The following is a 21,924-nucleotide window of genomic DNA, read 5'->3' on the forward strand; positions in this document are numbered from 1 at the left end:
GATTAATCGCAGTTAACTCACGTGATTAACTCAAAAAAGTTAATCTCAATTAATCACAGCTTTAATCGCACTGTTAAACAATAGAATACCAATTGAAATTTATTAAATATTTTTGGATGTTTTTCTAAATTTTCAAATATATTGATTTTAATCACAACACAGAATACAAAGTGTACAGTGCTCACTTTATATTATTTTTATTACAAATGTTTGCACTGTAAAAATGATAAAAGAAATAGTATTTTTCAATTCACCTCACACAAGTACTACAGTGCATTCTCTTTACCATGAAAGTGCAACTTACAAATATAGATTTTTTTTCATAACTGCACTCAAAAACAAAACAATGTAAAACTTTAGAGTGTACAAGTCCATTAAGTCCGACTTCCTGTTCAGCCAATCGCTAAGAAAAACAAGTTTGTTTACATTTATGGAAGATAATGTTGTCCGCTTCTTATTTATATCACCTGAAAGTGAAAAGAAGCATTCACATGGCACTTTTGTACCTGGCGTTGCAAGGTATTTACATGCCAGATATTCTAAACATTCGTATGCCCCTTCATGCTTTGGCCACCATTCCAGAGGACATGCTTCCATACTGACGACACTCGCTGAAAAAATAACGCGTTAATTAAATTTGTGACTGAATTCCTTGGAGGAGAATTGTATATCTCCTGCTCTGTTTTACCCGTATTCTACCATATATTTCATGTTATATCAGTCTCGTTTGATGATCCAGCACATGTTGTTCTAGGAATACTTTCATTGCAGATTTGATGCAAAGAAGTTACCAATGTGAAATTTCTAAAGATACAGCACTCGACCCAAGGTTTAAGAATCTGAAGTGCATTCCAAAATCTGAGAGGTACTAGGTGTAGAGCATGCTTTCAGAAGTCTTAAAAGAGCAACACTCTGATGCAGAAACTACAGAACCTGAACTAGCAAAAAAAGAAAACCAATCTTCTGCTGGTGGAATCTGACTCAAATGTTCATTTTCATCATCTGTCAGTGCATACAGCTTTGGATCATTATTGAGCAGAGCCTGTCATCAGCATGGACATATGTCCTCTGGAATGGTGGTTGAAGCATAAAGGGACATATGAATCTTTAGCACATCTGGCATGTAAATATCTTGTGATGCCAGCTACAACAGTGTCATACAAACACCTATACTGACTTTCAGGTGACACTGTAAACAAGACGCGGGCAGCATTATCTCCTGCAAATGCAAACACACTTGTTTGTCTGAGCGACTGGCTGAACAAGAAGTAGGACTGGGTGGACTTATAGGCGCTACAGTTTTACCCTGTTTTGTTTTTTAATGTCATTATTTTTGTACATAATTCTACATTTGTAAGTTCAACTTTCACGATAAAGAGATTGCACTACAGTATTTGTAATGGGGGAACTGAAAAATACTATTTCTTTTGTTTTTTACAGTGCAAATATTTATAATAAAAAATAAATATAAAGTGAGAACTGTACACTTTGTATTCTGTGTTGTAATTGAAATCAATATATTTGAAATGTAGAAAACATCCAAAAATATTTAAATAAATGGTATTCTGTTATTGTTTAACAGTGCGATTAATCATGATTAATTTTTTAATCGCTTAACAGCCCTAATATATATTATAAAACTGTATTCCACGGACATTTACCACATTAACAAATGTATAATATTATGGGTTTATGAATGCTTTTTGGGGGGGAGGGACATTGTATCATTTATAATAGTCCATAGATGCTATTTTAAAAACTTTCTCCAGTTCTTCTGTGAATCAATCAGCAATTACAAAGTGGTCTGTGACCTCAAAAAATAAACTGTTACGTGCAGCAAAAAATGGGGGGGAAAGAAGTCTGCTCCTGAAATTAAACCTAGATAGTGTTTTATCAGGCCACACTTAATACAGTATTACTTCGGAAGAAAACTGGGAAATGTTTGTAAGTAGAATCCACCCCAGTTCAGTGTACATACAAGGCCCTCTGCACTGCTTTCACCCCATTAAGCCCTCAACATGGTAGATATGTGATGCACAAGGGCTTTGTTTGGCTCTCCACACTGCAGTGAATTTCACTAAGTGAGCATAAATGTTTGATTAAAAATTCTCTGATATTCCACACATCCTCAAAATTCTGTGGTACAAACACTGGGGTGTCAAAATATAGATTCTCTGTTGCTTTCATTTAATGGCCTTATTTAAAAGGGCAATAGGACAGATGAAAGGAAAATACCAAAGAAAAGGATGACTGCAGCAGGGTGCTGGTGCAAAAGCACCTAATTACCCCTGCTCAGCCAGCTCCAATCAAGGGAAATAGATTGGGGCTGGTGAAACAGACCTGATGCCTGGCTTGAGAATTGGCTCCACCTGCGGGCCTGACAAGCCAGCGGTTATAAGGGCTGGGACCCAGAAGAAAAGCCAGCCAGGGAAAGGTCAGACTCCTAGCTGTGGGCTGATCCTGTAAGCCTTGTATATAGCTCAACACTGGTGGTGGGAGGACTGTGTATGTGTAAATAAAGCCATGGGTGCTGCATAACTGAAAGCCTCTGCACTTTATTGGGACAGCCAGTGGGCTCTGGAAGAGGGCCATGACAGAGAATCTGTCACAATGACGTGTCATCCACTAACATCTTTTATTATCAGGTATGAAATTAATGTTCACTGAAGATACAAGATTAGCAGCTCTAGCCACTGATCTATAAAGCTAATACAAACATTGCGAGCTTCTCCATGTGAACTCAAAATGTACTCCTGGAAGAAATGGGTCTGGGATAAGAAGTGAGACAGTTTAGTATATATGTCCTATTCAATTGTTTACTTCTGCTAAGACTAACAATAAAAGCATCAGGCAGTGCCAGTTATGCATTTGAGCATAGTAAAGAGGGTACTGTGATGTGTACGTCTGTCCACAGAGAACTGAATTAAGACCTGATTCATTTCTGGAAAATAACAGAGACTACTTCTGTCACTACCAACCTTTGATAGATTTGAACCAGTAACCACAAGGTGAATAGACCAGGGGTTCTCAATGTTTTTCTTTCTGCCCCCACAACATGCTATAAAAACTCCACGTCCCACCTGTGCCACAACAACTGGTTTTCTGCATATAAAAGCCAGGGCCGGCATTAAGGGGTAGCAAGCAGGGCAACTGCCCAGGGCCCCACACCACAGGGGGCACCGTGAAGCTAAGTTGCTCAGGCTTCTGCTTCAGCCCTTGGTGGTGGGGCTCCAGGCTTCAGCTCCATGCAGTGGGGCTTTGGCTTTCTGCCCTGGGCCCCAGTGAGTCTAACACTGGTCCTGCTTGGCAGCCTGCCCCGGACCCCTGGTTGAGAATCACTGGAATAGACTCTATATCCCATTGCTAATTCCCTCACACATCCAGTGTTGCTGCAGTTAAGTTTAAAGGGAGGGAGACATTAGCAGGGCATGCTCCATTAAGATCCCTTGGTTCTGAATTTGGCTCTCCCCAAATCCATTTGCTACAAGGCTCATCTCCAGCTACAGGCATTTAGTGAGATGGTAGGTTACAGGGAGTAGAGTATATGTATTTATTTCACTCAGTGGTGAATAACTATTAAAGAAGTATGGGAAGTCTATTTTTATTATATTGCAATTGTTGATTGTATTAACTATTCTGAGTTTTAATGTTTGTCAGAGTGCTCAGATCGGCACTAAAGATGGATATAAATTGAAACAAACAACTGAAGATGACCACGATCACATGAACCAAGGCCCAAGCTAATTTATTTTCTCCCCTGAAACTAACAACTTTTCTGTGACTTTACCAGTTACTACCAACATGGCCACATAGAGCTATTAGATGGCAAAAATCTCAACTGGCAGGTGATCCACTGTGTTTTCTTTCTATTTCACTATTATTGTCTTGATTTACATAAATAAAAAACAAAAACTCAATATAGCAGGTAAGGTATCTTACCACTTAGTCTACCACTTTAGAAAAATTTAGGTTTTTTAAGACATTACTGCTAGCAGTTATACTTTTGATATAAAAGCAAACCTAGTTTTAATTACAGTCATGGCATTCTTTGCAAAATCAGCATTTCATAAAAACTCTAACATGAATTTCAGATAAGAGATCAGGTACAAATTTGGGATAAACTTGGAAGATTCTTATACTCATGGTTTATCAGTACATTTCCCATTGATTTAAACAGGAATGGGATGAAAAAAAATTAATCAGTTGGCCCTTTCCACCATATTGCTGAGGTAAACTTTATTAAAGTTTATTATTGTGTTCTACACAAATAGAGTCTACAGTTGGAAGTGTATTTTCATGAAAAAAAGTCTGTAGTTGAAGAAATAAATATTTGACAGTTTTACTTTCACCCTCTAGCTAACTGTCTGTATTTGTGACAATCTCTTGATGTTTAAAGTGCTGTATTAAAATTTAAGGAAAAAGCTCACACCCTGTGCAAACTCTCAGTAAATGGGCTTTTGCAGAAAACAGGAGCACTGGGGGGCTGAATTTCATCTCCTGGACACTCATTAAGCAGGTCCATAGCTATTACTGCAGCACCAGGGATGTGCAGTGGATCACAGTGGTTACTACAACTCCTACATACAGAACTGTGGTCAGTGGATCCATGCAATTTGCAAACCTCTGCCCACATCCTGATTCCTTCACTGACCTACCAACTACCAGGGGTCACCCCTGCTCACTCCTGCATCTCAGAATTCAGCTGGCGAGAAGAAGGGTGCTATGTAATTCCTGTGTGTGACTTAGTCCGTGGACCTCCACATCCAGGACAATTCTCCCTATCAAAACAATGTATAAAACAGAGACAGGGCTGAAATGCAAGCTTAAGAACAAATTTACTTAACAGTCATAATGCCACTTTTAATACGTCCACTCCCTCTTCTATTTTGAGAAATCGTATTTGGTCTGAACATCTTCCTCACTAATTCAACAATGCTGCTTTTGAATTTAGAGAACAAATTAATAACACAATGATTAATTGTATACGCTAGGTAAATTTAATGGCTTCCTTCCTAAGAACAATAGCAAAGTTATTCTAATACTAGATAGGCTCTCTGTAACCAAGCCTGAGAAATGTTATCCAAGATCTAATTTCTAACATTCCAAGTCAATTATGGGTATCTGTTTGTTATAAAGACTGCTCTGCTTGCCTACAAGGTGCCTTAATATAATTTCTGACAAACATGCGCAAGACAGTCATCAATACGAGAAACTGGTAGTGTCTTACTTGAAGAAAAGCAATATGTACACATGCACCATCCAACTTTAAAACAAAATATTTTGCACATCTAGAGAGACTTTCTTCTGCAGATCTCAAGGTAATTTGCAAACTAACGTATTAAAACCCATTATAGTAGGGATGCACTATTTGCTCACAGTTTATAGATAAGGAAACTGGGGCACAAAGAAATTAAGTGACTTTCCCAAAGTCAAGTGTGAGTTAGTGGCAGAGCCAGAAATAGAAGCTGTGACTCCTGACTAACATTTCCACCGCTAACCTAGAGGTTCTCACTTTGTGGTCTATTAAACCCTTCCTGGTATTCCATAAAATGAAAAGGCTGGAGCACTTGCTTTAACCAACTGATTGTATAAAGAATTTACCCCTAGGCTTTTGGATACCAAACAAACAAAACAACTCAAAATGAAGATGAAAAAGCTTATTTTTCTTCTGTTTCTTCTCCTCATCCTCTTTTCTCTAATTACTCTGATCATTACACTCTCCTCTCCATCAAACAAATTTTAACCCTTCCTGGTGCATGCATCTTTGATTTTTCTTTTGTTCCTACACCCCTCAATTCTAAGCTGCCAGTAGATCCCATTATTTCTTCTCTTAAAATGCTAAAATGAATCATTGCCTCTCAACACAGAAAACCTTGAAACCCACAATGATTATCTTTGCAAGTTCTACCTATCAGACCTCCTCACATATTACTTTTCCCTAGGCCACTCTATACAAAATGCGGGTTTTGAAACTGTGTTCCTCTCTTAGGCTTCAACCACATTTCTTTGCTCCTCAAATCTCTGCCACTTCCAGTCTATGCTGTCTCCAATCTTCTAACTGTTCCCTGTTACTCTCTCCCCTACTTTCAGCCTTATACCATCTTTCACACCAATCTATTATGCATGCAAGAGCTTCCCAAATGCTCATGAAGCAATCTTTCCACTTTCAAATACACCTCTACCCCGATATAACGCTGTCCTCGGGAGCCAAAAAATCTTACCGTGTTATAGGTGAAACTGTGTTATATCAAATTTGCTTTAATCTGCTGAAGTGTGCAACCCCCATCCCCCACCTCCAGAGCACTGCTTTACCACGTTATGTTCAAATTTGTGTTATATTGGGTCACGTTATATCGGGGTAGAAGTGTACAGCACCTCCATTGGTATCTTCTTTCTTTGTTGTTTTCTCATGGGCCATACTGATCTGTCTAAATTATCTGATCTCCTCAGGGCAGAGAATGTGGGTCCAATTCTCTAGCCTTTCATCATGTAAATTAATCTCACTGAAGAGGTCTATGTAAGCCGGAAAGCTTGTATCTCACACCAACAGAAGTTGGTCCAATAAAAGATATTACCTCACCCGCCTTGAAAGTCTCATTGAAAACTAACTCATGTAAGGAAAAGCTGCAGGATCAAACCATTTGTTCTTCCTATACACAGAACAATATACATACACAATGTAGGGTGACCAGATAGCAAGTGTGAAAAATCAGAACAGGAGGTGGGGGGTAATAGGCACCTATATAACACAAAGCCCCAAGTATTGTGACTGTCCCTATAAAATCGGGATGTCTGGTCACCCTAATACAATGCCACATAAAACGGACTAACTTATTATACAATTTGTGATATCTGCTATTATATTATTTAAAAAATACCTTGAACTTTTATGTTACAGAAGAAACAGGTAAATAATTCATTCATCCACCTTCAAACAGTTATGTGGAAGGGATGAAATGAGATTTTAAACTTTTGTCTAGCATGTATTGTAGCATATTTACAGCATTCACAATGATATATCCAGAGTCACAAAGTCAATATAGAAAATTTATGTCCAACAGATAATATTCTCTTTAACCTATTCAGAGGGACAGCTATTACAGCTCACAAATGTATATCACTAATGACCTAAAAGGAAAGTAATCAAGAAATTTTGCTCAGGAAAACTCACTAATATATTATAGAGGCTAAAGTATTAGCTATAATGTATTTCCTCCCTGGAAACAGAATTATTCTCTAAATTTAAGCATAATGTAGAAGTCTACTAACAGACAAACTAATAATACTAATACAAAATGGGCTAGTTTAATGTTTTGAGGGATGCAGAAAATAAAGTGTATGCAGCATGTAGTAATTTATTACATGGATCATGCATCGTTTCCTCAACCTTCTGAAAAGGGTTAGCATATTCTTATGTTCCATGAGTATTAAGATTCCCCACTAGCCTAGGTCTTCCCCCTAGAAAAATCAGGCAGAATTTATCATCATCACTATTTGTTCAACAGAAGTTGCAGCTATGGTTTTAGTATTTGCCCTCCTAAAACAATTTAACTTTCCCTTCTCACTAGTACCTGAACAGCTAGAATCTGGTTGATTATTACAAGGAATCTGGGGAAGAAGGAATAAAAGATATGTGCTCACACAATATTTAGTAAAACTTTTGAGATAAAATACTGCATTTACACTTACAATTCTAATGGTAAAGGATAAACAAAATTTCAAACATTTTAGTCTGGGTTCTAAGGTTTGCAATGAAAAACTCTTTATATTTTTGATGCATTCTATTGTTAGTATTATTTTTTAAAATTTTATATTACTTTAAAGTTACCTTAAATATTTTCCCCAATCAGCAGCAAACACCAGCTAATCAAAATAAACATACCTCCAAACATCCTGCAAGACCAATTATACCTATATTTCCTCTGATGGTACTGGTTATTCCCCCTTTCCTTCTTTTTTTTATGCTGTTTTATTGCAAATTAAGCTGCATCTCTTTCATGTGGTCATACAAGAACAACTGCTATTTGAACAAACCCCTCCTAAGAAATATGTCAGAAACTACAGAACTTAGTAACTGATGGGTTTAGTTTCCACCCAGCATTTTATCCTAAAAATAGCCTCAGTTGGGATCATAAATCTTAGTATACACATGTAACAAATCTCCAGCAATACACAAAACATGAAACCCTCAAAGAGAAAATCTTTAATGCACATTACAGTACTTACAACTTTCAACTCCTCCCCCCCCCACCCCCATACAAGACACGATGATGTGAAATAAACACGTGTCAGTTGGACATGGTTTTACCAACAAGGTGGTGGCTCATGCACATTCAAACGCAGAGCTGGGTCTAACACACAGTGGTGGGGTGGGGGTCCACTTTTTCGCTATGTGGGGGAATCAGCTCGTTGCCACAGACCCACGCATACGGACGAAGCAGATGCCAATGAAGTTCAGTACAAGGGGGCCATCTACTACCCTCCACGCAGCAGCAGCAGCAAACATGGTCCGCTTTGCGCTGAGGGAAGGAGGGCGGCGGGGCAAAGTTTTCCCCTCCCTCTTCTCCGGAGTGAAAATCAGGAGCTCCGCAGTTTCAGCAGAGGCGAAGACCCACAAGAGCCTGGGAAAGGGCCTCTCCGCAGCGGGTGCGGAAGGGGGATTTGCCAAGCCCGGTCCTGGCTCCGCACTCAGCCCCCGCTTGCAGACAGCCCGGGCGCAGCAGCGCTTCCAAGGCAGCCTCCGCTGCCTCCCGTCCGCAGGCCCCCTCAAGGCGGGAGCACCGAGCTCCGCACCCGGGCGGGAGGCTCTCGCGGGGCCCAGCTCCCTCTTACCGTTGCAGAACTGGAGCAGCGAGGACGTGTCATAGAGGCTGCTGTAGCTGGAGAATCCGTCCTCCATCCCGGCGCTCCCCGCTCCGCTCCCCCGGCCTCTCTCTGTCTGTCCGGCGCTGGCGGCGGCTCCCTGCCTTCACCCACACACCGAGGAGCTGAGGCGGCTGGGGCCGGCCTGCTGCCTGCCTCTGTCAGTTACTATGACAACGCATTCACTCCGCCGGCTTGGGCTGCTGCTGCTCCTCTGCCTGTGCCGGGGGGACCCTGCTTCTCTCACTGCCGAGAGGGGGAGAGTAGAGGCTGCGTCCCCCTCCCTGTGACTGGGGGGGGCTGCTTCCCCCCTCCCTGTAACTGGGGGGGCGCTTCTCCCTATGACTGGGGGGCTGCTTCCCCCCTCCCTGTAACTGGGGGGGGGGCGCTTCTCCCTATGACTGGGGGGCTGCTTCCCCCTCCCTGTAACTGGGGGGCTGCTTCTCCCCTCCCTGTGACTGGGGGGGCTGCTTCTCCCTCCCCTGTAACTGGGGGGGTGCTTCTCCCTATGACTGGGGGGGCTGCTTCCCCCCTCCCTGTAACTGGGGGGCTGCTTCCCCCCTCCCTGTGACTGGGGGGGTGCTTCTCCCTATGACTGGGGGGGCTGCTTCTCCCTCCCCTGTGACTGGGGGGGCTGCTTCTCCCCTCCCTGTATCGGGGGGGGGCTGCTTCTCCCTCCCCTGTGACTGGGGGGCTGCAGTGGCTCCCTCTCCTGGGTAGGGTGAGGGGATTGATGGTCGAGGCTCCTCCGGCCCTGGGCCGGCTGCGGCTCCGCTTGGGGGTGGCAGGCAGGGAGGGAGCGGGCTGGGTCTGTCTCTCCCCGCGGCAAGGCAGGGGTAGCCGAGCCGCCCCTAGCCGAATCCCTGGAGAAGCCCCTGCCCCAGCCCCAGCGAGGCCGAAACCCTGTCAAAATACCGGCACAGGAGCCGGGCCCGGGGCGAGAGATGCTGCAGCTCAGCTAGGCGTGAAAGCGCTGCCGGGCGGCCGCAGGGAGGGAAGGACGGGGAATGGGGGGCGGGAGATGGAGCAGGAGAAAAAGAAAGTGAAAGAGAAGGCGGGGTGGGTTAGGGGGAAGGGGGGTGAGAAAGAGCAGTAGGAGGGATGATGAATGTGTCTGATGTTAGGCAGAGCAGCAAAGCAGCCATTTCTGGCCACTCGCTCGAGCCCGAACCTCCCACGCTCCTTGCACACGGGCTTTGGCTGCTCTGCCGGGAGGGCCGAGCCAGCTCCTTTCTGCCACCAGATGGAGAAGCAGCCACCACTCCCAGCACACAGAAGGGCCGGGGAGAGAGATTTGCTAATGGAAATAAATGACTGAATCACTCGACCCATCCAAAAGGCAGCGTCCGGGCGTTTTATCATTCACGGATGTAGAGAAGCATCCATACAGTCACATAACGGGGTGGGCTGGGGAGGGTGACGAGGATGGGAAGAGACTATAAAGACTCAATGTAAAACAAGCTCTGGTCTAGGGAGCGAGCTCTGTAACTCATTTAAGGCCGGCTTGGATGTGCTTGGGATTTTAAAGTTTAGCTCCACTCCATACAGGACAAGGAAGAAGAAAAAAGGGGTTTCGTATTTTTCCATTTCTCTGATTTCATTTAAATTGTAAGCACCTTGGGGCAGAGGCTTTTGAGAGCTATAAAAATTACTGGTTTCAGAGTGGCAGCCGTGTTAGTATCAGCAAAAAGAACGAGGAGTACTTGTGGCACCGTAGAGACTAATACAAGCAAGTGAAAAGCAGAAGATGTTGTATTGTTAAAAGAAAATGTTTTTAAGCAAAGGGGCAAGCAGGGGCGGCTCTAGGTATTTTGCCGCCCCAAGCACGGCAGGCATGCTGCCTGCGGGTGGTCCCCGGTCCCGCGAATTCGGCGACAGCCTGCTGGAGGTCCGCCGAAGCTGCGGGACCAGCGGGCCCTCCGCAGGCATGCTGCCAAAGGCAACCTGCCTGCCGCCCTTGCGACGACCGGCAGAGCGCCCCCCGTGGCTTGCGGTCCCAGGCACGCGCTTGGCGTGCTGGTGCCTGGAGCCACCCCTGGGGGCAAGATACAGTAAGAATGAATCTCTTAACTTTGGGATAGAAAATTACACAAAACAAGAAGATGCCAGTAAAGTGACTGAGCAGATTTAGTGGGACAAAACCTTTTGTTCCTCTTTCCCAAATGAAGTTTCTGATATTAAGGATCACAGATCAGAATACACGAGTCCTGCTGAGAAGTTCTGCTATCACTCTTCAGGTTTTAAAATTTAGAAGTCTTGATTTTCAGATTTAAATATCTCAATAATTTAAGTTTTGGGGATGAATTATGCATATTGTCAACCTAAGTGCAATATATAATATATAGACCATATCAGCATCCGTCTTTATGCTTATCACTATTTTATCTAGATAAGTGGTTCTCAAGCTTTTTTTGAGTGGACCACTTGAACATTGCTGAGGGTCTCGGAGGACCACTTAAAGATCTTTCCAAATGTTGTTTGTACCATTAGCTAACTATTGTAAAGCGCTTTGGATAAAAGCGCTACATAAAAAAACCTGTAATAATAATTAACTTTTTTTGTTCTACAAATAAAAGCACACAACTCATATTTTAATATCAGTAGTCTCAGGGCCGCCCGGGGGGGGGCAAGAGGGGCAATTTGCCCCGGGCCCCACAGGGGCCCCCACAAGAGTTTTTTGGGGGCCCTGGAGCGGGGTCCTTCACTCGCTCCGGGGGGCCCAGAAAACTGTTGTGGGGCCAGGCCCAGGAGCTTCTTACGCTCCCGGTCTTCGCCGGCGGGCGGTCCTTCCGCTCCAGGGCAGAAGGACCCCCCCACTGGCGAGTTACCGCCGAAGCGGGACCTGCTGTCGAAGTTCAGCTCGGTCTTCGGCGGTAATTCGGCGGCGGGGGGCCCTTCCGCTCAGGGACCCGCCGCCGAAGTGCCCCGAAGACCCGCGGTGGGGGGCCCCCGCCGCCGAATTACCGCTGAAGACCGGGCTGCACTTCGGCGGCGGGTCCCGCTTTGGCGGTAATTCGGCGGTGTGGGGGACCCTGTCACGGGTCTTCGGGGCACTTCAGCGGCGGTCCCGGAACAGAAGGGCCCCCCACCGCCGAAGACCCCAGGCCCCCAGAATCCTCTGGGCAGCCCTGAGTAGTCTTACCTTTCTAATGCAATGGATGTGCCCTCTCTCCCCTGCCAAGGCAGCCATGGAACTGGGGCTGGGAAGGAGGGAGGCCTCTCCCTCTCTCCCTTGCCGCAGCAGCCACAGCACTGGGAAGGAAGGCCGTCTCTCCCTGGCAGCCGCAGCCCTGGAGCTGGGAAAAGTTGCCTCTTTCTTGGCTGCCACAGCCCTGCATGTCCAAAATTCACCTCATCCTCTCTTCTCACCCCACTGCCCCTTCCCACCTACCCCCTCTTCCCCCAAAGGCCACCACCTCACCTTACATGTGCGTCTTCTCCAGGGTCCAGGCACCTAATTAGTGGAGCCCTGCCTGAATGAGCTCATGGACCACCACAGTTTGAGAACCTCTGATCTAAAGCCTTTCTTAGCGTCAGTCCAGCAATTGCTTGCTTGCTATTTTAAATGTGCAGTAATTATTTCTTGCAGAACTAACACAGCTCTCCTGGGCTTTTTCTTTAAGGTATATTTGGTCCATCCAACCATTCCAAAAACACTCGGTTGTTCCTTAGATAAATATCTTGGTTTTTTTTTCAGCACATAGATACCTGCTACACCATCTAGGCATAGGAAAATGGAGTTCAGGTTTAATACAAATTTTAACTGAGAATTTACATCCTTTAAAAAATCCTTTTCATATTTTTAATTTATTCTCTCTCTCTCTCTTTTTGAAAAATATGTTTTGGTATGCTAGTTTCCCATTAGCGCCAGACAGATTTAACATAATTACTGTGCTCTCAGCAAGATGTCAATGGAAGTGGAATCTATACCTCATTAAGATGTCAAACAACTTCAATATAAATCTATGAAAACCTCATTATGATGTGTGATTTTGATGCCAAAACAATTTCTGCATAGGTCTGTAGAGATCTCAATACAGTAGGAGTTAAATTAAGAATTGCATTCAAAAGTATTACTTTTGTAGTAAATTATCTACTGTCAGCAAGGTAACCCACAATAAAATCCCAGGGCTACAGAAGTTTTGATGGGGGGGAGGCAATATCTTTCACAACATCTGGACAAACAGAGGAAAGGACAAATTGGAGCAGCTCAGCTCCAGTTCAGAGATGGGCCATTAAAAGCCATTTAGAAAATTAAATACAAAACTGAGGCAAGAGCAGCCTTATTAAAAGAAGATTAAATATCTAAAACTTAATGTTGACTAACTGTTAAATTTCCTATAAAGGTAACACCTGAATGAAACCTATCAGCTACCCAGGCTGTGCAAATCAGCTGAATGCTGTGACATAAAATAATTTCAGTTAAAGTCCCTAGACACTGTTATGCCATTATATTCTGAGGCCAAAGGTTAGAAATGAAAAACAATATAATTTCATTGTAAAGATTTCTAGACTTGTTACAATCTTATTAAACTACACTATAGAACCACAAAATGAAAAAGAACTTATATCTTCACAATGTGCACAATGGAACGCTAGATCTGAAAGATTCACTAATGTGTCTGTGAGAGCTCTGGTGGTGCAGCTAACCAATGAAAAAAATCTTTTTATAATCCATTATTCAATAAATTGTATACTTAATGGATTTGTACAAATATAACCTAGTGAATTCGAACATCTGAAACTATTTGAATGGGACTAGAGCATTCTGAACAATTCATTAGGGATTGATTTGTTTGTGTTTGTGCATGTTTATTGTTGAAAATGTTAAATTTCTGGGCAACATCTCATTTTTGGAAACACAATTTTGTAACTATTTAATTCTTTAAGTATTTCCTGTATTGAGTAATGGAATGCAAATAATTAATTGGTTACTGAGAATGAAAGAGCTTTTGGAAATCCTTAAGAGAATTTTCCAGAGTTATAACTTCAAAGTGTAGTGTGAGTACATAATTTATTTTGATTTTAGGGCAAAGGAATTTTGCTTTCACTACCCATTTACAATGCAATAATCAAAGACTCTTGATATTTGTATTGCGGTTTTGCTCCTTTTTCTTTGTTATTGCTAACCCTTTTTGCAATAGCAGTGAATATCAAAAGTATTATATATTTCACATTAACACTACCATTTAGCATTTTCACATCAAAAGTACTGTAATTCATATCCATGGAAATCCCACAGAACTGTATGGCATTATAATGTGAGCTTTTGATTAATATATAATTTTAGATCAAGGGTAGGGAGTCCCAGTTACAATGTCAAAATGAAGTGAGGCTAGTGAAAGTTATACTATCACTGTATAAAAGCTAAATAACTGAAACTGAACATAAAAGTCATTATCATGTTATTTACATTTAACAATAACGTTGAGAGAGAAGTCCATAAACACAAGCACAGTCTGCATAGTTAATAGAATCAGTAGTAAGGTCTGAAGTATTTAACTGCTAGGTGATTGGTTAAAATCTAGTCCAGTTTGATAGTGACAGAAATTTTTTACCATTTGATGGCTGTTTGGAGTTGATCTTAGTTCAGTTCAAAGAGCCAGATTCAAATACCCTTTCTCACACCGAGTAGCACTTCAGTCTGTGAGAAATCCCATTGCCTTAATGAGCCTACTTTCAGAATAAACTGCTACTCAGTGTGAGTAAAGGTATCAGAATCTGCCCCATAGTGAACAAGAGTCTGCATCACAATAAACATTCGCACAACTAGAACTAGTTGTGCCCCGCTTTGGGTAGGTTTAGCCAAGACCAACATTCAGTTTGCCACAAAGACTGAATTGCTCCCTCATCCATAGTGGTGTTTCCTTCAGGTCATCTGTGCACAGTGAGCGAACTGTATCCTCCAAGACAGTTAAGTCAGCACCCTTAGCAAGCACTAAATTCACTAATAATTGTTAAAGGATAAAATTGCAGAATATGACCTTTTTTCCCTGAAGAGGGTTTCTAAGTATAGACCTATTTCCAGGTATTTGTGAGTGGGGTTCTGTGACTAGGCCCTATCACAGTCTCAGATAAAGATTTTCTTTTAATTTATCCTATAAGAAAGGAAGAAACAGCCGACCACCTAGTCATCTTTGTGCAAACACTTCAACTGCTAGGATAATGGTTCACTTTAAATAGCACAATTCCACTGTTTCAAGACCAGCAGGGGTCTTTGTGAGTGTCATTACAAAGCTTGCTTCATACATGTGGGCAAAGAGGGGATTCAAGGGAAGAAACATGATTATACAAGCACAGTCTGGGTACATTAAAAATACAGTATAACAAATGTGCAATGAAACTGTCAAAGGTTTGTATGTTTTATAATTCAAATGTAAGTATGTGGCATTATGCCTGTGTACAATATGTTGTTTTGAGTGGTAATGAAGTATAGTTTTCTGTGTCATTAGTAAATACTATAGAAAAATCAAACCATTCAGAAAAATAGCACTTTGTAAATAGGTTGAATTGTAAATGTATATGGAGTGCTTTGAAGATGAAAAGAATAATACTTTGCATTTTGATAACATCTTCCATTAAAAAATCTTAGAGTGCTTTACAAGGAATAGTGATTTTAGACGTATGCCACCATTTTGAAGTTAGTATTATCCTTATTTTACAGATTTGGAAAATGAGATAGAAAAATCACAAGACTTACCCAATATTACACAAGCAGGCCAATGGGAGAATCAAAAATAGACTGACTCTCAGTCATGTTCTTTAGCCACTAAACAATCCTGTCTATGAATGCTACGGACAGTACCTGTACAATTGATTATTAAATATTTTCAAGTGCAATAGCCAAATTCATACTATTCTTATTACCATAGCTACCCTGAAACAAATTAGATACAATGCACTTCAATACATGTAACAAAGCAAATATATAGCATGTATTACATTAGCTCTACAGATTTGACACCCTGTACTAGTCTGAGGAGATGCAACACACTGCAAATAAACAGGAAAACACCACATTTTTTTTCTAATGAGAACAGCAACAGATGCCTTTGAGACATTAATAATATTAGGTGTTGGTGCAAAAATTCTCTCTCAGAACCATAACTCTGTGCCATCTGTGCCAGATCCTATCATCCTATGGCTAAAGAGGCAGCGAATTCAACAAGGATCACATCAAGAAGTTTCCCCTGCAGCACTCCTTCAAGAACACAGTTTTTAGTGATTCCTGCCTTAGATAGGGTGTGAAACTTCCCAATCCCATGCTTCCTTCGGCTTTATAGCAAGAGGAACCCCTGATGCACAGAGTCAAGAACCGTATTGCATACCATGGAACTGCCATTTCTTCCCCATGGCAGCAGTCCTTCATTGGCAGGGTTCCCCATGGTGGCACATTAACAGAGACCAAGGAAACATATGCCCTGGTCTACACTATGAGTTTAGCTCGAATTTAGCAGCGTTACATCAATTTAACCCTGCACCTGTCCCCATGACTAAGCCGTTTTTTCCGACTTAAAGGGCTTTTAAAATTGATTTCTGTACTCCTCCCCCGATGAGGGGATTAGTGCTGAAATCAACCTGGCCAGGTCGAATTTGGGGTAGTGTGGGGTAGTGTGTTTGCAATTCGACATATTGGCCTCCGGGAACTATCCCAGAGTGCTCCACTGTGACTGCTCTGGACAGTGCTCTCAACTCGGATGCACTGGCCAGGTAGACAGGAAAACGCCCGCAAACTTCTGAATCTCATTTCCTGTTTGGCCAGTGTGGCAATCTGCAGGTGAGTGCAGATCTCATCAGCAGAGGTGACCATGATGGAGTCCCAGAATTGCAAAAGAGCTCCAGCATGGACCGAACAGGAGGTATGGGATCTGATCGCTGTATGGGGAGATGAATCTGTGCTATCAGAACTCCGTTCCAAAAAATGAAATGCCCAAATATTTGAAAAAAATCTCCAAGGGCATGAAGGATAGAGGTTATAACAGGGACCTGCAGCCAGGGCCGGCTGCAGACCCCAGCTCACCAAGTGCATGCTTGGGGTGGCATGCGGCAGGGGGCGCTCTGCTGGCGCTGTGAGGGCAGCAGGCGGCTCCGGTGGACCTCCCGCAGGCGTGCCTGCGGATGCTCCACCGGAGCCGCAGGACCAGCGGACCCTCCGCAGGCACGTCTCCGGGAGGTCCACTGGAGCTGCGGGACTGGCGACTGCCAGAGCGCCCCCCGCGGTGTGCCGCCCTGCTTGGGGCGGCGAAATTGCTAGAGCCGCCCCTGCCTGCAGCAGTGCAGCATGAAACTTAAGGAGCTGAGGGAAGCCTACCAAAAAACCAGACAGACAAACGGCTGCTCCAGGTCAGATCCCCAGACATGCCACGTCTATGATGAGCTGCATGCCATTCTAGGAGGTGCAGCCACCACTATCCCAATCCTGTGCTTTGACTCAGTCAATGGAGTAGCACACAACAGGGATGTGGGTTTTGGGGATGAGGAAGATGATGATGATGAGGTTGAAGATAGCTCACAACAGGCAAGCAGAGAAACCGTTTTCCCCGACAGCCAGGAACTGTTTCTCACCCTGGACCTGGAGCCAGTACCCCCTGAACCCACCCAAGGCTGCCACCCAGACCCGCCAGGCAGAGAAGGGACCTCTGGTGAGTGTACCTTTGTAAATATTATACATGGTTTAAAAGCAAGTGTGTTTAATGATTAATTTGCCCTGGCATTCACGGCCAGTACAGCTACTGGAAAAGTCTGTTAACGTCTGGGGATAGAGCGGAAATCCTCCAGGGACAGCTCCATAAAGATCTTTTGGATGTATTCCCAAAGCCTTTTGCAAAAGGTTTCTGGGGAGGGCAGCCTTATTCCATTCTCCATGTGTGTACCCAGAACCATCCGCAACAATGTTTTTGACCCATCAGGCATTGGGAGCTCAACCCAGAATTCCAATGGGTGGCAGAGACTGCGGGAACTGTGGGATAGCTACTCAGAGTGCAATGCTCCGGAAGTCGATGCTAACCTCGGTACCATAGACGCACTCTGCCGAGTTAATGGTCTTAATGGTCTTAAGTGGGGACACACACAATCGACTGTATAAAATCGATTTCTAAAAAAACGACTTCTATAAATTCGACCTAATTTTGTAGTGTAGAGGCAGTTAATACTGATCTGAGCTGCAGTAATTCCCTCCCAGACTGAGCTCAGCAGCGGATGGTGCTGCAGAGGGTGGTCTCTCCCCTATCACCCACCCAAATCTTGCAGAGCGCCTTGCATGGTCACTGTGGAGAGTCTTCCACAGATCGAAAAAGAGGGACAGTGCAAAGAAGCTGGCTCCCCATAGTCATATCTTCTGCACAGGGAAGGGAAGATCTCTCCAGAGAGGATTCATCTTTTATATCTGAGTTACAGCTGTAAATAATTTGATAATAACCAAAATCTATTTATTAGAGATACACTGAGTCGTATTAGTATCTTATCACACTTTGAGACCCAGCTAATACACAGATACACTATATTATTTTATAGTTTATGACTTTTGGATTGTACCATTGATGAATGAGATAATAGAGTGTGATAGTAACAAGATACAAAGTAGGGGCCTGATCCTGTGGGTCGTTCTTTCTCCTGCCTGTAGTCCCATTAAATATAATGCAACCTCTGTTATGATTAAGAACTGCTAAAGGTTGCAGGATCTGGCCCACTACTACAGACTTTTATAATGAATTACTGGCAACAATACATGCCAGCGTAAACATAGTACGCTCTTGATTTGTGAATAAGATCCCAGTAATAGTACAAAACAAGTGCAAGTAGCCTGTTATGATCAGCAGGCCATTTCTATATGTTTTTATCTTGATTTTACAAGCAAATAAATGTGTAGGGCCAAGAAATGTGTTCTGCTCAATTACACTGGAGTAAACCCACTTAACTCAATGGGATTCTTTGGTGTAATTTAGAGAAGAATTTGGCAAGTTATCTTTAAAATGCTTGAATTGGTGGGGCAGGTCATAGCTGCATATCATTTTTGTATCCATATCTAAGAACACATATACACACTCTAGAATAAACAAATCTAAAATAACAGTAGACATTTAAATAAAGGCACCATAATGTGGCCATTGATGTACAATAAAAACTCTCAATTTAACACATACTGCACTAATACTAGACATTTTTCTGTTCAGTGTTTAGCATGAGATTTTGCTTTGAATGTAACAATTTCCAAGAACGTGGAGATAGAAGAAGCAGAAGACAATAATGAAGAAATAGGGTCTCTGAACTGCTTTTCAAGATAGTACTCTCTCTTTCTCTTGCTCACCTCCACCCCAAAACAACGTCAAGGTCTGTGGACAGAGAAGAGACCTGACCGCTATTTGCTACATTACTCAATCTGCAGAGGGATTATTTTATTTATGCATTATACCATTTGATATCTACAATCTTCCATTTTCCTGTATCACCGTTTAATAATTTTCTCATCAGGATATAATGCAATTAAGGTAAATAGGGCCATCTCAAGGGAACTGCTGCACATTTGGTTAAATTAGCAGTCAGACACATAAATAATACACACGCAAAAGTGTATGCAGTAGATTAAACACCATGTTAGTTTATTATCATCAACTGTATATAAGAACTATCCAGTATCTTTTACTCACTTTCTCTACTTGTGTTAAGAGTTTAAATCACTAACTTGTATTACTGTAAATTAGGAGTCTGTATATGGCTTTTTTAAAAATTCCTATGGAACTATAGAAAATGGAATTTGATAGATACAGATCATGGCTAATGTCTTATGAGAAGCAAACTGAGAAGAATTACTAGACCTCATTTGATAAATGTATACATGCTGTGCTTGCCTTTTAATTAAAGATTGATAGCAAAACCTTAATTATGTGACTAAAAAAAAAGTATAGAAAAATATAATTTATTTGAAGTCTGCACTACAGCCATTATACTTGAAAACTAGTCAATTTTGCCTATGCTAACCTAGCTCAGTATTTTTCCTGCTGGTAACCAATAATATTCTAGTATTTTTCTGTCAAATGTTGTATAACTATTTATATATACGAATGGGGGAAAAGAGTATGGGTCATATTATTATCACATGGATTCTTCCTACCCAGGGAACTAGAAATTCCATGAATTTGCATTTATGGAATCTAATCTGGTTTGTCCCATAGGGAGGTGGGGGTTTGAAAAGTTGAATCCCCTGGAGCAGGCAGAGAGTTCAGCCCACTGAACACACAGATTCCTTTGATATCTGCCAGAGCCCAAGGCCACCTGCACAGAAGCCCTATTTTTTTGCACTGCCTCTGCTACCCCAGCCCTCTTCTGCCTTCATAACACTATACCCCCAAAGCCACCTGGGGCTGGAAGAAAGCAGATAACATCCCACCTGGTTGGTTGGAGAAAATGCAATGGGGAGCAATGCTTTCCGATTTCAACATTGTCTTAAATTAATTTTAGCAAGTATTATGGATTTCATTTTTGTGGGTAAATATCATTTTGTTTTAAATTAAGCTGTTTTATTTACTTTGGGGCCAAATTTATCCACAGTGTTCCATAGGTGGGCAATGAAGAGCAGACACATTAGAGCCTGCAACCTAAGTCACAACAGGCTGTTTAATTTTGTTGTTTTTGTAATTTGTGGCAGAGGAGCCTAGAACTTAGATAGGTGCCTCTTTTTATTTTATTTTTATATAAATCTAAATAGAATAAAATAAATAAATAAATAAATGGCTGGATTCATCCAGGCCCCCACCCGGCCCCCAACAGGGCTTTGTGTGGGCATAATGGATCAGATTGCAGGGCCATATAGTGGTCATATACACTGTCTTTGGAAAAGAATGCAACTACCCTACTCATAAAACTCCTCTGCCACCCACTGCATGGTATTACTAATCCATCTCAAAGGAGGCCATGCACAGCATTCTTTTCTTTGGTGATGGCATTCAAGAGAGTCTGGACACAGGGGGGGAAATAGGGGCAATAATGACACTCCCTGAATGAAGCACTGAGAAACTGCTCTGATGCCTGCCTGCCAGTCACTAAAACAAAGAGGAATAGAAAATAATTATACATATGTCTCAGCTAACAAGTAATTTCATTGTTTAGAATATTGTCCAATGAAGAATTTTAACTCATAAACATAATGTTTCATCACTTGACATTTTGCTACCGAACTACAAGAAAATAAGAAGCAAGACAACATCATGGCTATAGATAACAGAATGGAGGGAATCTGCAAAGGATTTTGTCACTTGTGCAGCCATAATTCAGGAAAAGACGGGATTAAAAAAAGGTTCATCCTTCTTGATGTGCGAAAACCAATCCTCCCCATGCCCCAATAAATAAATAAATAAAAAGGGGTGGATTGAATTTCAAAAGATAAGTATTGTGGAATGTGTGTCATAAATTAAACAAGAAGATGCAGGCATGAGCCAAAAGAAATAAGAACATAAACCCCCTGCAGTGTCCACTGGTTGATGAAGGGCTGAAGGTTGCCAAGGGACACTGAATGACTACAGTAGATTCCAGTTTAAGATTTTGCTTTAAGATTCAGCTAGATCAGTATCATACCAATACCTACAGCCTTTTTGAATTAATGCTTTTACTCTTATGATTCTTTCTTCCTGTTAAACATCCTGTTTAAATTTCAGTTCTTATTAAATAAAGTAAACACACTTTGGCCATGAGAATGACTAATTAAATATATTGTAGTATTTTTATAGGGGAGTGAGAAATTTAGGAAAAAGCCTCTTGTTTTACTCCATAAACTCATCCCTGTATGCAAGTTATTCCCATGTAAGTGAGAATGGAGCACTTAGCCTGTAAGCTCTTGGGGATATGGACCATGGATCACATCCTCAGCTGAACTGGATAAATTCATGATGGTTAAGTCTATAAATGGCTATTAGCCAGGATGGGTGAGGAATGGTGTCCCTAGCCTCTGTTTGTCAGAGGGTGGAGATGGATGGCAGGAGAGAGATCACTTGATCATTACCTGTTAGGTTCACTCCCTCTGGGGCACCTGGCATTGGCCATTGTTGGTACACAGGATACTGGGCTAGA

The 21,924-nt window shown here is 42.3% G+C and overlaps 1 protein-coding gene across 6 annotated transcripts in view; it reads right to left on the reverse strand.

Moving 5' to 3' along the window:
* EML1 (EMAP like 1) overlaps window positions 1-21,924 on the reverse strand; it is a 222,688-nt gene that overhangs the window by 113,857 nt on the left and 86,907 nt on the right. For 3 of the 6 annotated variants that reach the window (XM_039537395.1, XM_039537392.1, XM_039537402.1), the window contains exon 1: window positions 8,833-9,228. The exons of the other annotated variants lie outside the window; for them this stretch is intronic. In XM_039537395.1, the coding sequence (XP_039393329.1) occupies window positions 8,833-8,899 (67 nt within the window). In that variant the 5' untranslated portion in view covers window positions 8,900-9,228. Of the gene's footprint in view, window positions 1-8,832; window positions 9,229-21,924 lie in introns of those variants that run through there. 6 annotated transcript variants of the gene reach the window in all.

This window comes from Mauremys reevesii, linkage group 4, assembly GCF_016161935.1.
Source record: "Mauremys reevesii isolate NIE-2019 linkage group 4, ASM1616193v1, whole genome shotgun sequence".
In the NCBI taxonomy this organism is placed as follows: Eukaryota; Metazoa; Chordata; order Testudines; family Geoemydidae; genus Mauremys; species Mauremys reevesii.